The 15,243-nt window shown below is 46.0% G+C and overlaps 6 protein-coding genes across 6 annotated transcripts; 5 read left to right on the top strand and 1 right to left on the bottom strand.

Annotated features, from left to right (window-relative positions):
• Window positions 1-380: 380 nt before the first annotated feature.
• Window positions 381-1,997, top strand: V1516DRAFT_359378 (NADP-dependent oxidoreductase domain-containing protein). The gene is made up of 5 exons (XM_066918945.1): window positions 381-710; window positions 774-935; window positions 990-1,316; window positions 1,369-1,588; window positions 1,642-1,997. The coding sequence occupies exons 1-5, from the start codon at window positions 540-542 to the stop codon at window positions 1,788-1,790; spliced, it is 1,029 nt and encodes a 342-aa protein (XP_066777550.1). The 5' UTR covers window positions 381-539; the 3' UTR covers window positions 1,791-1,997.
• A 99-nt stretch (window positions 1,998-2,096) lies between these two features.
• On the top strand, window positions 2,097-6,500 carry V1516DRAFT_675612 (P-loop containing nucleoside triphosphate hydrolase protein). The gene is made up of 5 exons (XM_066922276.1): window positions 2,097-2,230; window positions 2,286-2,748; window positions 2,809-2,952; window positions 3,009-4,286; window positions 4,340-6,500. Exons 2-5 carry the CDS (start codon window positions 2,347-2,349, stop codon window positions 6,461-6,463), a joined length of 3,948 nt encoding a protein of 1,315 aa, XP_066777549.1. The 5' UTR covers window positions 2,097-2,230; window positions 2,286-2,346; the 3' UTR covers window positions 6,464-6,500.
• A 366-nt stretch (window positions 6,501-6,866) lies between these two features.
• Window positions 6,867-8,003, top strand: V1516DRAFT_359467 (uncharacterized protein). Its single transcript, XM_066918946.1, has one exon. The coding sequence runs from the start codon at window positions 7,046-7,048 to the stop codon at window positions 7,649-7,651; it is 606 nt and encodes a 201-aa protein (XP_066777548.1). The 5' UTR covers window positions 6,867-7,045; the 3' UTR covers window positions 7,652-8,003.
• A 590-nt stretch (window positions 8,004-8,593) lies between these two features.
• V1516DRAFT_610388 (uncharacterized protein) lies at window positions 8,594-9,898 on the top strand (the record flags this gene model as incomplete). Its single annotated transcript, XM_066919296.1, has 2 exons — window positions 8,594-8,683; window positions 9,494-9,898. Coding segments are annotated over 2 exons (495 nt in total), but the record flags the coding sequence as incomplete, so codon positions are not given.
• A 204-nt stretch (window positions 9,899-10,102) lies between these two features.
• Window positions 10,103-12,380, top strand: V1516DRAFT_359506 (Alpha/Beta hydrolase protein). The gene is made up of 2 exons (XM_066918947.1): window positions 10,103-12,140; window positions 12,199-12,380. The coding sequence occupies exons 1-2, from the start codon at window positions 10,292-10,294 to the stop codon at window positions 12,207-12,209; spliced, it is 1,860 nt and encodes a 619-aa protein (XP_066777546.1). The 5' UTR covers window positions 10,103-10,291; the 3' UTR covers window positions 12,210-12,380.
• A 1,326-nt stretch (window positions 12,381-13,706) lies between these two features.
• Window positions 13,707-14,889, bottom strand: V1516DRAFT_675605 (Transaldolase, enzyme in the non-oxidative pentose phosphate pathway). Its single transcript, XM_066922275.1, has one exon. The coding sequence runs from the start codon at window positions 14,751-14,753 to the stop codon at window positions 13,779-13,781; it is 975 nt and encodes a 324-aa protein (XP_066777545.1). The 5' UTR covers window positions 14,754-14,889; the 3' UTR covers window positions 13,707-13,778.
• Window positions 14,890-15,243: the final 354 nt, after the last annotated feature.

Raw genomic sequence — 15,243 nt, 5'->3', positions numbered from 1 at the left:
AACTGAACAACTACTGGAATCAATTCATAATCTAGATTAGGATGATTGAGTAATAAATTATGTTTTGCAGTGTGTTCGCAGAAGATTTCCAGGAGCCGCTTTAGGTTCGTTTTCCAATTCTTTTGAAAATGCGTCTGCGACGTGAATTGATCGTAACCTACTTCGTCGCGAGAACTGTTAGCTGATCTCCGGTCATAAGCCACCAGTCCGTCAGTGAGCATTAAACCGCCTTCACTGAGGAATACAAGTTTTTCATTGCAGAATAGTTTACTCCTCGTCTGCTACACTAATTTTGTTTCAATCTCGTTCCGCTTGTTCGTGTCGACTCTCATTATGTTTAGTCCGGACAAAGTTGCGGCGGACGGTCAACACTGCTTCTTGTGATTATTCAGCAATTGCCTTCTTCGAGTCTTGGTAACTCCTTCTCCCTCTCAATCTCCATCTTCATCTCCGTCTCCGATTTCCGACATCCGCCTACTTCTAGGTCCAATTTTTCAATTTCTATCTGTTAACTGATTTATCGTTCAACTAATTATAAAATGACTGAGTTTGATCCAAAAGATATGGAATACCGTTTCCTAGGCAATACCGGACTTCGTGTGTCTGCTCTTAGTTTTGGCGGCTGGCTCGGCGTCAACGATGATACCGAGGAAATTATCAAGCAGTGTTTTATCGAGGCCTGGAACCACGGGGTCAACTTTTTCGACACTGTATGTTTCCTATTATAGAGCACTTTTAATTATCGACTTGATAACATTCTGACATTGACCCAGGCGGAGATCTATTCTAATGGCAAGTGCGAATTAGTTTTCGGTCGAATCTTAAAGGATCTCGGCTGGACACGCTCGGATTATGTGATTTCTACAAAGCTTTACTTTGGCTTTGGCGAGAAGTCTCCCAATGGCCGTGGTCTTTCTCGCAAGCACTTGATTGAGGTAAGTTATTTATCATTGAAATGCCAGATCAAATTTGTAATAATTGTTATTTAGGGTATGGACAAGTCGCTTAAACGACTTCAGCTTGATTACGTCGATGTTGTTTTTGCTCACCGCCCTGACCGCGAAGGTGTGCCCATGGAAGAAGTTGTGCGTGCATTCACTCAACTCATCCTTGACGGCAAAGCTCTTTACTGGGGAACTTCCGAATGGTCTGCCTTCGAGATCGAGCATGCTCATCATATTGCTACCAAGTTCAATCTTATTGCTCCTATTGCTGAGCAGCCTCAGTATAATGCTTTGACTCGTAATCGTTTTGAGGCAGAATACAAACCATTGTATGATCTGTACAAGTACGGAACTACTGTCTGGAGTCCTTTAGTACGTTGCAGTTGATCATTGTGAATATTATCTATACTCATACTTCAAATAGGCAGGTGGCATTCTCACCGGCAAATATAGCCAGGGATTCAAAGAAGGCAGCCGCTATACCAATTCTCCTAGCCCTGTTGTGCAGAGAATCAGCAAGACTTGGTCCTCACCTGAAGGTCTAGCCAAAATCGCCAAAGTCGAAAAGCTCGGTCCTATTGCGGAGCGCTTAGATTGCTCAATTGCTCAGCTTTCTCTTGCTTTTTTGCTGAAGAATAAGAACGGTAAGAAACTTAAAACCTCTCATTTGTTTGGCCGATTAGTCTAATATTCATAGTTTCGACTATTATTCTTGGTGCTTCCAAAGCCGAACAGGTCACAGAAAACTTGAAATCGCTGGATGTTTATCGTAAATTAACTGATAAAGACATCGAAGCCATCGAGGAAGTCTTACAAAACAAGCCTGACTACAGTGCTTTATTCTAATTTCTCATGTTTCGATTCTACAATACGGAGTAATTCAAGCTGTTTATTTGTATTGATCGTGATTTTAAAAAAATTTTAAATGCCGTGATTGTGGAATTCTGGTAGTGAATATGGAAATTTTCAATTTTAATTTTTGGTAGACCTATTGAGATAATGTCCTTTGGCCTTTGGTTCTGCCGTTGTCCTGCCGACAAGTCTATTTACGTTTATCCCAAAACGCTTGTTTAGACACGGACACGTGCGGCGCCCGCTCGGTAAGTTGGGAGCATATCGCTAAACATCATGTTATTATGGATATTTGAGATAGTTAAGTTTTCCCTTAGCTTTATTAATTGTATTTAGGATATAAAGAGAGGAGCTGCAATAGTTCACCAGATCGCGATATACAAATTCGACTCGCAAGCGAGCGCTACAGTTTTGTAATTTACGAGACGTGGCTCGTAGGTAGTCAATATTACATGGTTTGTTTACATTTCAACTAACTGCCGTCATCAGTTTTTCCTCAGATCAATTTTATTAAGAACAATTTTCATTGTCTACTAATTTTTCATTACATATGTCTACGATACCAAAATCGCCCGCTCGAGCAACGTCTCCCCAGAAACTTACCCCGATATCTCACAATCTTCCTCATGGACGCAATTACTCAGTGACCTCATCCAGCGGCACTTCAAAGCGTTTGCATACGTTTACGCCGTCGCAAATCCGAGATGTTTTGAAATCTCACAATGACGCTGCATCAGACAGTGACGAAGAATTTGGATCTTCTTCGACAGAAGGGAATAGTTCTCCCGCTCTCCTGAGCCTGGAAGAAGAAAATGGCCCCGCTGGCGCTGGAGCAGAGTTTGCAGGAAAACGGTGGGTTTGGGTGCCAGATGCTAAAAACGCGTTTGTTAAAGGGTATATCACTTTGGAAGATGATCAGGAGATGATTCACGTCCATTGTGTCGACGATTCGGTACGTCGTTATGTTTGATGTTGATGGCTCTTCAGAAGACAAACTTACGATTTTACACAGGAACGAGTCGTTAGAAAATACGACGTTGAGAAAGTTAATCCCCCGAAATTTGACAAGGCAAATGATATGGCTGAGCTTACTCATCTCAATGAAGCTTCCGTCGTGCATAACCTAGAAACAAGATATATGGCAGATATGATTTACGTAAGTCGATTCCAAGTCCATCGATCTCTTTGTATGCATTAAACTTACGGTCATAGACATACTCAGGTTTATTTTTAGTTGCTGTCAATCCTTATTGCAGTCTTCCTATTTATAATGCGGAAAACTTATCATTCTACAGGAACAAGACTCGCGAAGAAGTTCCTCCTCACGTCTATGCCGTGACCGATCTTGCATTCAGAAATATGCTTGAAATGCACGAAAACCAGTCAATTCTTGTAACAGGAGAATCTGGAGCTGGAAAAACAGAAAATACTAAGAAAGTTATCCAATACCTTGCTGCCGTCACTCGTCGATCAGATAAGACCACACATGCCGTTGCTCCTCCAACTCATAAACAGCAAACTGCTGCGCAGATGAAAGGTAGTTTCGAACAACAAATTCTTCAGGCCAATCAAATTTTGGAAGCTTTTGGTAATGCCCAGACCGCTCGCAATAATAACTCCTCGAGATTCGGAAAATTTATTAAGATTGGTTTCAGACGGTCTGGAGAGATCAGCGGCGCTTATATCGAATATTACTTGCTTGAAAAGACACGACTTGTTAAACAAAGTCGTTTTGAACGCAATTACCACATTTTTTATCAAATGTTGAGCGGTGCTTCGGCTCAGATGCGGGAGGAATTTTTGCTCGATGGCAAGGTTTCTGATTATGCCTATGTCAAAGAGGGAAATCGAACGATTCCTGGAATTTGCGATGCTGACGAGTTTGAGAATCTGCTTACAGCTTTTCAAGTCATGGGTTTCAGCCAACAGGAACAGAAAGACTTATTGCGAGTAATCGCAGTTGTACTTCACATTGGTAATCTGGATGTTGGCGAAGAAAGGTCAACCGGTCAAGCCAAGCTTCAGGATTACTCTCAAGCCGAGAAACTTTGCCATACGCTTGGTGTTTCAATCGATGCTTTTGTAAAAGGACTGCTTCGTCCTCGTGTCAAAGCTGGTCGCGATTGGGTTGACCAGTCTCGTACTCAGGCCCAGGTCCAGTTCTCTCTCCATGGTCTTGCTAAGGCGATTTACGAGAGAGGTTTCGCGTATTTGTTTGAACGGATAAATGATGTCCTCGAAAGGGGAGGTGATGCCGGTGGAAGCGCGATGTTTATCGGTGTGTTGGACATCGCTGGGTTCGAAATCTTCCAGACCAACTCTTTCGAGCAGCTGTGTATTAACTATACCAACGAAAAGCTTCAGCAGTTTTTCAATCATCACATGTTTGTCCTTGAACAAGAGGAATATGCTCGCGAAAATATTGAATGGAGGTTCATAGATTTTGGTCATGATCTGCAACCAACGATTGATTTGATAGAAAAGAGCAATGTAAGTTTTGTCCTGATCGTTAGGCAAGCCATTGAAGTGACTGACATCTATAGCCAATTGGTATTTTCTCCTGTTTGGATGAAGATTGTGTGATGCCCAGGGCGACAGACAAATCATTCACGGAAAAGCTGCATTCTCTGTGGGATAAGAAAACCGATAAATACAAGCGATCACTACTAAATCAAGGATTCCAGCTGACGCATTACGCAGCAGTAGTTGATTACAACACGGAAGGATGGCTAGAGAAAAATAAAGATCAGCTGAATGACAATATTTCGCAGCTACTTGCTACTTCGAGCGAACCTCATATCGCCAGATTGTTTTCGGAGGAAGGAGATACAGGCGTTACTAGTGAAGGGGCAACACGACGCCGACGAGGATTATTTCGTACTGTCGCGCAAAGACACAAAGAGCAGTTAACAAGCTTGATGAACCAGCTGGAAAGTACGAGACCTCATTTTGTACGGTGCATTTTACCGAATCATGATAAACGACCTAAGAAGTTTGACAAAGTTCTTGTGCTGGATCAACTACGATGCAACGGCGTTCTGGAGGGAATTAGAATTGCACGATCCGGATTCCCCAATCGTCTTTCATTCGCGGAATTTCGAATGCGGTATGAGATTCTGATGGACCGCAAAGCATTAACCAAGAAAGGGGGACTTGGAAGCGGATATGTCGATGGTCAGCGAGCTTGCAAGCGGATTCTTGAGAGTCTTCGAGTCGATCCCAGCACTTTCCGAGTTGGTAATACTAAAGTGTTCTTTCGAGCAGGATTACTTGCTGAGCTGGAGCATCATAGGGAGGAAGTCGTCTGCTCTCTAATAACGGGGATACAAGCACAAGTTCGAGGATTTTTGCGCCGGCGACAAGTAAACAAGAAGTTGTTCCGGGCACAGGCAGTTAAGGAGATTGCTCGCAATGTCAAGGCCTTTAGCAGTGTTGGCATCTTGGGCAAGGAAGAAGACGGCGGTTGGTGGAGATTGTATGCGAAGATGCAGCCTCTGCTACTAGCACAGCGGGAAACCGTGGCATTGCTAGCGCGAGATGGTGAATATCAGAAAGTTGTCAATGAGCTGAGAGAAGCCGAGGAACGTTGCGCAGCGATGACAGCGGCGGGCTCGAAAGCCGAGGCACGGGCACGCAAAGTGGAAGAAGAGCTAGCCCGGGAGCGACTTGTGGCCGAAGACAAAGATGAGATTCTGCGACGAACTCAAGCCCGAGAAGCCGATTTGGAGGAGCAACTAAGTGGAGCTCTAGAAGATCTCGAGAAGCTGGAAAGCCAGACGGAAGAGCTGGTGGAAGCCAAGAAGCGAGCGGAACACGAGGTCGAGCAATGGCGTGTAGAGCTAGAGAATGGAGCACGTATCATTGGGCGTCTCGAAGGAGAGAAAGGGGCTCTTGAAGCACGCGTAGGCGACGTGGAAAAGGAAGTGGTGGAGGCGCGTGAGCGGGAGAAGGCCATTGCAGACAGCGTTGAGAAGCAGCGACAAGAGATGCTTGTTGTGCGCGCACTGCTGAACGAACGAGAAAAGCAAGTAGCTTCAGCGGAAGAACGGGCGAAGCAGGCAGCTAAGGAGATGGAAAGTGCAGCGGAAGAGAACTGGCGACGAGTTGAAGGTGGTCAGAGACAACTAGCGACGGCAGTGAGAGAAGCTACAGAGACGCGGTCGCAGCTGGAGTCTGCTCGAGAGAGCCTTCAAAAGGTCCAAAAGCTCGCGGAAGTTAAATCTCGGGAGGCGGCTGCCCTGGCAGCAGAGCTGGCGAAGGCTACAGAGGAGCGTACGCGGCTGGAGGAGCACAAGACGGTTGCGGAGCGGGCCGCAGAAGAGCTACGAGAGCGATTAGAGCGTACAGAAGCGGAGCTGGAAGGAGAGCGTCAGCGACGGCGGGCGAACGCAGAGCATGCGCGTCGTCAAGATGCCGATGCTCGACTACGGTCTGCAAGGGCAGTCGGCGAGGTGCAGGAGGCGGTTGCTACAGCACAACGGGCGCTGGAAAATGCGATGAGTGCGATGAGCGCGATGAGTGTGCTTGCTTCTGTAGACCGACGAGACATGGCACGGAAGGGAAGAGGAGCAAGATGCGAGGAGCAGGACAGGGACGAGAGCAAGGAGAGGACCGCGGGGGTTGATGACGACGAAGAGATTCCCGAAGAGGACAAGGTAGTGGTTTAGGCAAATATAAGACCAAGTGGAGTGGCATTAGCGGTAGTCTGAGTAGACGTGGACAACGTAGGCTGCGACGACGACGTAGGCTGCTACTTCGCGGACAACGCAATAAGATTGTGTTTGGCCATAGCGGGAGTGTTTACAAATGACCGAAAACGGGCTTGACGATTTGGTACGCGCGGCTTCCAGAAGTTTAAATCTGAACAGGGCTTCGGCAGACGCATTGACCATCGAGAGGTGACGCGTCGTCCGACATAGATAGAGTCTGTGTGGCTGGCGCAAGGCAGGGAAATGTGTGTACTCAGCCGTGCGAAAGGGCTGGAGTCGGTTTGATAGTCAAACTGTGTCCACCAGGACAGTTAGCTATAAACAGGGCAGGAGGACCACCACGTCCTTCGACAGATATTGCAACAGCTACAGTGATATCGTCTGGGGTGTTTTTTGTGTTGCTATTGCTCGTCGAAGGCCACTCGATGGACCGTCGACTTCTGCGGTCCTCTGTGCTCCCCCATACTTCTGAAATTGTCCTGTAACCCTACAGCAGCACTGGTTCCTGTAGCTCCGGTTCCATAGACACCCTTTTCCCTAATGCGTACGCCGCACCATGCTGACGACGACTTCTGCGACGGCGACCAGCGTTTTTGCTCTTGTTTTTGTTCTTCTTCGGCCTGTTTGACCAGCTGCTCGCTCTGTTCTGGTGCTTTCTACGAAATAGCTGACGCTGAATCTGCGAGTACCACCGCTGCCAGTTTACATACTTCTGCGCCCTTCGATTGTTACTGCGAGGATTCTTTGGCGCACACGATCGAAACCCTCCAGAAAATGATGGCCGCCGTGCTAGCAGACCCTCCCTTCACCAATGCAACTGCTGGTTCTTCAGACCACCAATGTTCTAATTGTCCCATTGGACGACGTTTTCTGGCGCTCCGACGGACCAAACGCACAAAGGAATCTCAACTTGCTCGCGAAAAACCGCGTCTGAAACAGACACCCTCCTCGGACTCGCTTTCCTCCACAGACTCGTCTTCCTCCACAGACTCGTCGTCCTCAGATTCCTCCGCTCAAACCCTCGTTGACGACGAGGATCTCGTCTCGCAGAAACTGCACAATCTTTCTCTCTCTCCTTCATCCACAGTTTCCAGTAATCACACTCATAATGGCGCTGATACATACTCAAAAGGACGTTGTATGTGATTTCTTTTTGGATTTACTCTGCCTACTTTACAGCTAACATATCTCGCAGCGCATGGAAAATTGGCCTTAGCAAGAAAATTTTGCGCAGAATGCCCGCCCGGCCAATGCGCAGCCAGAGCTAAATCACTCTTTGGCACTCTGACCGCCGCTATCGTCACTGCTGCTGCTCGCTCAGTAGCTTCTACGGTCACACTTGTGGCTACCGTTGCGCACCACCAGTCGGTTCAGCACCACAATTCGGGGCCCTCAGTTTCGCCAGATCCGGAACTGGGATATTCGATCTCCTCATCGCCCGATGACGCTCTTTTCTCTGCGAGTGGTGTAGACAATCCCTACTCCTTCTCGAATTTCCTGCAGGGTCCTGAGTTTCTGCTCTCTCCCAAATACTATTCTACGTCGTCTATCCGCGAAAAGGATCCTTTGGATGCACTATTATCCCGTACAGCTACGTCTAAATCCAGCGATGATAATACCCTACGTGACAATGTTTCCGAAACCGCTGATATATATGCGCCGTTCGTTGATGATGGCCATCTACTTGCACCTGATAAGCCTGCCATAACCGAGTCTGTGAATTCTGGACTTTCGTCCACTGTTTCGGTTGGCGGACCTACAGTTACAGATATTGTCCCTGCTATAACGACCCGCAAGATCGACAACCCTGATCTACTGCAAGAAGTAGACGATTTTTTGCTCTCTTTTTTCATGGATGAGGATGCCAATACTAGCGTTGCTGCTGTTGATCTTATATCACCTAATCCATCTACATCAACCGCTGATTCACTCATTGAGCGATTTAGTAAAATTCAAGGAGCTGAGGTTGTCTTTCCTGGTTTGGCACATATGCGAAATATGCCCAATTTTTCAGCAGAGCGTCAATCGGGCGAAAGTCAGCCTAGCGAAAATCACACTATTGATAATTCTTGGGACGCGGTTCTCGACCAAGCCTCGCGCGACTCATCTACAGATCCAATGAGTATTGCTGCGCTTACAAATCCAACTCCAGCTCCTACTAGTTCTCCCTCTGATAGTGTGACCAGTAAGGGTGGCTCAAATTGCCACTCGTCCGTGTCTTCAACAGCCGATTCCTGGTCGGGCTATTCACCCATATCACTTTCCTCCACTCATCGACTTTCATGCAAGCCAACTAATGGCGATCGTCCTGGTAAAGCTTCACTCCGCAATATCTTACTTGGCGGTTGTGAGAATTCTGCGGACCACGATGACGAGGCCCTTAATAGCGATAGCTCGTCTAGCGTTGATAGCAGCAAGAGTTTGTCCAGCCAACATAGTATTTCGACAGTTGTATCAACAAGTTCGCAAGTAGCTACAAGTTCCCCAGGATTTCTACCTATGTTACCGCCGATAATTGCTCTTCCTCCGGTTGCAGAGATTATTGGTAAATCGCTTGCACCGGTATCACCGGGATCGTTTAGTTCTGCATTACCTTTACCAACACCATCATATACGCATTCTCCTTCGCCATTTTATTGGAAGTCGCCAGCCGACAATGTCAGTTCTATATCAGAGACAGCGAGTCAGAGTAGTATTCGGGCTGAAGTTCAAGCTCCACTCAGAGTACCTATGTATTATAACAAGCCAGTTGTCGAGACGATAAGTTTTAACAAGTTGGCTTCGGCGACGACGGCTTCGAAATCACCAGACTCCCAAACTGTGTCGCCGATTTCTGTTTCCTGGAGTGACGAGCTTCCACGAGATCTGTACTCTCTTGCCGAGGCGGCCGAGTCCAGCGTGACTGCCAAAGCACGGCAACAAGCTGTATCGCCAGCAACAACTAAGCCTGAAACCCGCACAGAGCCAGCAACAGCGGGTGGACCGCAGCGGACTCGGCCTCGGAAATACCAATGCCCCGAGTGTTCTGGCTGGTTTTCCAATCTGTCGACCCATCGAGCAACACATTTATCCTATTCATCGCGACCCCATTCATGTCGCGAATGCGGACGCGGGTTTTCGCGACCAAACGATTTGCTTCGACATCAGAAAGTCCATCAAGGCGATTATCCCTTTAGCTGTCCGTTTTTCTCTACCGAGCCTCGATGCCATCCATCGGGTGGTTTTTCAAGGTGTGATACATACAAAAATCACTTGAAAGCAATGCATTTTGACTATCCTGCCGGCACAAAGAAAAAGGATCGTGCAGGCGCAGCTGGGAAATGTAAAGGATGCTTGGAAGAATTTGCGACTGCTGATGATTGGGTTGCGAATCATGTGGAAGCGGGCAAATGCTCCTTCTTGCGATGATACAGTTAATTGATATATGTATCCAGTAATGGTAATATGGGCTATTTGGGAGTGTTTTCGGAGTTTATTTAAATAATTTTCTAGTCAGCTTAAATTTAATAAACGTACACAGTAATAGATTATATGAATTGATTTCGAAAATGAATTTGGTGATTTCGCTACTTTCACGTGCAAGTGGCATGGTTGGGAACCGGCCAGCGATCATTACTGTTCTTACGCAAACGGAAAATGACGACACAGGTTTGAGAATTGTCTTCCACGGACAACCTCCCTTAACAACTTATCCACGCTTTGTTTTTATTTTTGGATTCTATTTGGTTTTTCCGGAAGGAAATAGTTCACTTTTTTTGGTCTGTGATATAAAACTTCACAACTCCAATGTACCTTCCGCTGATAGGCCGACTACGAGCTCTCGAGTGGCCGCCCTTGGTACTCGGACTTATTCTCGTACTAGCAGAAAAAGTTCTCCGATTTATCACAGGGCTGCTTCCATCAGCAATAATTCTCGCTTGTGAAAGCACGGTTAAGAGCGCAATGGAGGCTCTGCTACCACCAATGGCAGCTGATACTGCAACTAATAAAGCGGTCCACGATGTGGTGAAAGCGCCAGACTTTGTTAGTCTGTGCAAACTCGTGGGACTAGAAGCTGAAGAGCATATAGTGAAGACGCGTGATGGATATTTACTCGGAATACATCGTGTACGATCGCCCGGAGCGATCGACAAACCAAGACCAGTAGTGTATCTTCATCATGGCTTGTTGATGAATTCTGAAGTCTGGTTGTGTGCGATAGATCGAAAGCGATGTCTGCCTGCACTTTTGGTTGACAAAGGCTACGATGTCTGGCTGGGTAATAATCGAGGCAATAAATACTCCAAAAAACATTTATCACGGAGTCCGGTCGATATCAATTTTTGGGATTTCTCCATGGACGAGTTGGCACTGTACGATATTCCTGACACAATTGACTATGTTTTATCGACGACGGGCGAGAAGTCTCTGGCCTACATTGGTTTTTCACAAGGATCCGCTCAAGCATTTGCGGCGTTATCACTTCATCCGCAACTGAATGCCAAAGTCAGTGTATTTGTCGCCCTGGCACCGGCCATGGCGCCTCCTGGCCTTCGAGCAGGTGTTGTCGATGCGCTAATCAAAGCATCACCAGGACTAATTTATCTTTTTTTTGGCCGTCGCGCAATTCTATCCTCGGCTGCGTTTTGGCAAAGCATCATCTATCCTCCGCTATTCGTGCGTTTGATAGACTCGAGCCTGGTGTTTCTGTTTAACTGGCATGGAAAAAACATTTCCGCAGCGCAGAAGGTCGCGTCATATTCACACTTGTACTCGTTCACGTCTGTCAAGACGGTCGTGCACTGGTTTCAGATTATGACCCATCGCTGCTTCCAAATGTATGATGACGATCCATCAGTCCGTCTTTACGGGCAGTCGTTTTACCGGGCGGTCCGGTTCCCTACGCAGAATATCCGATCGCCAATTATAATGATTTACGGCACTGTCGACTCGCTAGTCGATATCAATGCAATGATCGCGGAGCTGCCTCCGTATTCAGTGACGGTTCCAATAAAGAATCACGAGCATTTAGATCTGATTTGGGCTGACGATGTCGAGGATGTCGTTTTTCCTCATGTGGAAGCCGCAATTGAAAAGTATCTTCCTCTCCACGAGCCAGTCGATTTAAAGCACACTTCGAGCAAAAATGTTCCCGAATCTCCACCTAAATATGCGTACGCGCCACCACACATGCCGCCAGCGCAGCAAAAGCACGAGCATCTACGACCGCAGAGAAATTCCGGGTCTCGAGATCGGGGAACCGTGAAACATAATTCTACTACCGATGGGATAATTGTTGGTATGGCCGATCCCGTGACCGCGATCGTTGTTCCGCGAAGCGCCAATGCGACTTCTGCTGCGGCCAAACTTGATGCAGTTTTTGACGACGACACACAGGTTCGCAAAAGTGCTGCTACCGGTCCGGCGGATCATAGTCCAAATACGGTTGCAGGTGCCGGTACTAGCAAATCTGATCGTACGCTTTCAACAGAAGCCGCCTACGGACGAGATATGAACGATCAACATGACGGCGCTCGAACGGTGTCTAAAATTACAGGTCTTCGGGTTGTGGAACCTATTCCGATAATCGCAAGTACTGAGAACGGCGACAAGGATAATTCGGAAGAACATCCGGTAGAGGCCAAGGAAAAACTGAGTACGAATCCGATTGTTGCTGTGTTCAAACGTCGTGGGTCTCTGACTTTGTTTTCTAGAGAATAGATAGATTAAAGGATGAGAAGGAGTAAAATGTTGGAATTTTGTAACTTTTGGAGTTTGGAGTTTGTAGACATTGTATGATTAGTTTTTCATTGATATAATGCCTTGAATTGGTATTGCCATTGATTGTCACTGTTAATGATTGTCATTGATTGTACTTGATGTGATTAATTATCGTTGATTATAACATGATTGATGTAGAAAATACATCAGTACTACAATACCTCTCCCATCTAGTCAAGTTTTAAAGTTATAATAATGGAAGACTTATCAGGCAATTTGTGGATTGGAAGCAGGAGCGTTGTTGGTACGAAGTCAGGTATACCACAGGAGATATAACACGCGTTATTACAAAAAACTAGGGGCTAAAATATCAAAAATCAATTCACAATGGATTAAAATTGAAGAGTTGGCTCTGCTTAGTTTAGCAATCAAAATCGCTGATATTTTGAGTGTTCGACACCATAAGGTCCCGCATCTGTTCATAGAGTAGACCAAGAGACATCTCGAACATGTGATAATCAGACACCAAAACCTGATCATTAAGGGAAAAAAATATCCAAAAGTTGCTAGCTAATGAGAAGGAAGCAGTTCAGATACAATGGAGTAGAATTACGGGAATTTGTTGCTACATATACCCGTCCAAAGTTAAGAGAGGAGGCAGACACCGTACACTAGAAATAGGTAAATTCGCGGCTTATCAGTCATTTTCAAGTTTGCGATTGCAACAAAACCAATAACCATTTCTTTTTGCAAATCATTCGGAATAGCCAATTTAGCTGAACGTCTTTTGTAAAGCATGGACCTAAATCAAGATAAACTACTCGTCGATCTTGGTCGTCAATATGCCCCAATTCTATGGGAAACCACCACATTTAATACGTATTCCAGGTAATTCACACTGATTTTGAAAAGGTTGTTTTATGATATACGGCTATAAAGTAGGTTTCTGCCTTTTTCTAATTGAGGGTCTTATAAGTAGCCAAATGATTGAACTGCTCCCTATAGATGTAGTCACGGAGTATCTATGCTCACTAGGGTATGTCAAATGGAGCAAAAGAAAATCGAAATTCACTCTTGTTTCAGATTCACAAATTCACTCCGCGTGTATTCACACTGAAAGCAGATCAGTATGATAATTTGGATTTACTCAATTTGAAGATCATCTCGTTCAAAACACTGTAAACAGTGGCGGCATGGATTTGAAAGCAGACTTCTAACTAAACATAAAGTTCGTCTGGTTCAGTGAAGCCAACATAAACTTAGACTTATACTATGCTTTATAAGTTAAATAATAACTTATTGCATTGCAGACCAGTAAAATTCTGTACTATGAAGAATTTCTCAGTTTCCTATTAAAGAAGCTAACTGTAATTGCATGTCCCAGAACGGAAACGTAGCACTTGGTCGGCGAGCCGCAGTCCGGCATACCTACGACCTCGATTGTCAAGAGAAGCAAATAGGCGCAAGCGCAGAAGAAATGCTGTATGACTTTAGAAAATGAATACAAATGGACAATCTCAATTTATATGTAGAGCTACTAATATCAAACAAAAACAGTACGCAATTAATAAATTTAAGCGGCGATCTTGGACTTGAGAAGACCGAGAAGGGTGTTTGCGTCGGCGACAAACTTTCGGATACCATCGGAAAGCTTTTCGGTGGCCATCTGGTCCTCGTTGAACTCGAAGCGGAAGGCTGGTTCGTCGTCGATGAAAGTAGCCTTGGGAATGTCGAGAGACTTTGCGGTGGCGACATCAAGAACCTTTGGTACAGCAACAGTATCGTTGTACAGTTCCTCGAGAAGATTGGGTGAAATAGTGAGGTAGTCAACACCAGCAAGTTCCTTGATCTCGCCCGTGTTACGGAAAGAGGCGCCCATGACAATAGTGTTGTAGCCATACTTCTTATAGTAGTTGTAGATGCTCTTAACCGAGATAACACCAGGATCCTCGGCACCAACGTAGGTTTTGCCGGTAGAGGCCTTGTACCAGTCCATGATACGGCCGACGAAGGGCGAGATCAAAGTGCAGCCAGCCTCGGCGCATGCAACAGCCTGCACAAACGAAAACAAAAGCGTCAAGTTAGTGTGAATTCCGTACTGGGACTCCAGAACTCGCGCAGCCTGGATGCCCTCGAAGGTCGATGCGATCTTGATCAAAATACGATCCTTGTCGATCCCTTGCTCCTTGTAGAGCCCAATGATCTTCTTTGCTTTGGCAATGGTCGCTTCCTTGTCAAACGACAAACGCGCATCGACCTCCGTCGAGACACGGCCGGGAACGATCTTGAGAATTTCCTTACCAAACTCCACGAGAAGCTGGTCCAGCGCCTCTGCGGCCTGCTCCTCTACCGTCGATCCGTGGGCCTTGCCATACTCAACAGCCTTGTCGATCAGAGAAGCATACTCCGGCTTCTTTGCAGCAGCAAGAATCAAGGAAGGATTCGTGGTCGCATCCTGCGGTTTGTACTTGGCAATCGATTCAAAGTCTCCGGAATCAGAGACAACAACTGTTCCAGACGCCTTAAGCTGATCGAGTGAAGAGGCCATTATTTTCGTTTAGTTTGATTTCAATTATATCAGTTATATCTTTTGTTGAAATTTCTCCACAATTCTCCGAAAAATCTATTCGAAAATCCCGGCAATTGCGTTGTTCTTATATATTTCCAATATAACTCTGAACCGTCTAGAAGTCCCCGGCTTCCTTCGGGCGGAACGGGGCGCCCCGCCATTATAAAACCTCACGATCACTCAACAATGCGCGGCGCTTGCGGCGGGCGAGAGAGTTCCGCACAGTTGAGTACAAATCACAACAATAATGTCAGCTCCTCTCTGGCCAGTCACCGCGGCTCGTACCACCCCGAGACCGCCGGCAGACCGGTAGCTGGTTACGACTGCCGACCGCAATAGTGGGGAACATAGCATGACATAAGATCCAACCAAGTAATTACATAACAATATCTTTATATAACATGAAGAGTATATTACACATAATATCACAACTAACTTTAAAACATAAAACATATTAAACAAAAACATA

The sequence above is a fragment of the Lipomyces oligophaga genome, assembly GCF_038497815.1.
Source record: "Lipomyces oligophaga strain CBS 7107 unplaced genomic scaffold V1516scaffold_4, whole genome shotgun sequence".
NCBI classification, from domain to species: domain Eukaryota; kingdom Fungi; phylum Ascomycota; class Lipomycetes; order Lipomycetales; family Lipomycetaceae; genus Lipomyces; species [Lipomyces] oligophaga.
Note: the sequence above shows the minus strand (reverse complement) of the source record. Positions and strands in the feature narration are given on the sequence as shown.

What these genes read in the sequence shown, in the direction of transcription:
- V1516DRAFT_359378 (XM_066918945.1), top strand. Translation starts at nt 540, where the DNA reads ATGACTGAGTTTGATCCAAAAGATATGGAATACCGTTTCCTAGGCAAT. An exon ending in CTCGCAAGCACTTGATTGAG is followed by an intron (nt 936 to 989) that starts GTAAGTTATTTA and finishes ATTGTTATTTAG; the next exon opens with GGTATGGACAAGTCGCTTAA. An exon ending in CTACTGTCTGGAGTCCTTTA is followed by an intron (nt 1,317 to 1,368) that starts GTACGTTGCAGT and finishes TACTTCAAATAG; the next exon opens with GCAGGTGGCATTCTCACCGG.
- V1516DRAFT_675612 (XM_066922276.1), top strand. Translation starts at nt 2,347, where the DNA reads ATGTCTACGATACCAAAATCGCCCGCTCGAGCAACGTCTCCCCAGAAA. An exon ending in TCCATTGTGTCGACGATTCG is followed by an intron (nt 2,749 to 2,808) that starts GTACGTCGTTAT and finishes GATTTTACACAG; the next exon opens with GAACGAGTCGTTAGAAAATA. An exon ending in ATATGGCAGATATGATTTAC is followed by an intron (nt 2,953 to 3,008) that starts GTAAGTCGATTC and finishes TTACGGTCATAG; the next exon opens with ACATACTCAGGTTTATTTTT.
- V1516DRAFT_359467 (XM_066918946.1), top strand. Translation starts at nt 7,046, where the DNA reads ATGCGTACGCCGCACCATGCTGACGACGACTTCTGCGACGGCGACCAG.
- V1516DRAFT_359506 (XM_066918947.1), top strand. Translation starts at nt 10,292, where the DNA reads ATGTACCTTCCGCTGATAGGCCGACTACGAGCTCTCGAGTGGCCGCCC.
- V1516DRAFT_675605 (XM_066922275.1), bottom strand. Translation starts at nt 14,753, where the DNA reads ATGGCCTCTTCACTCGATCAGCTTAAGGCGTCTGGAACAGTTGTTGTC.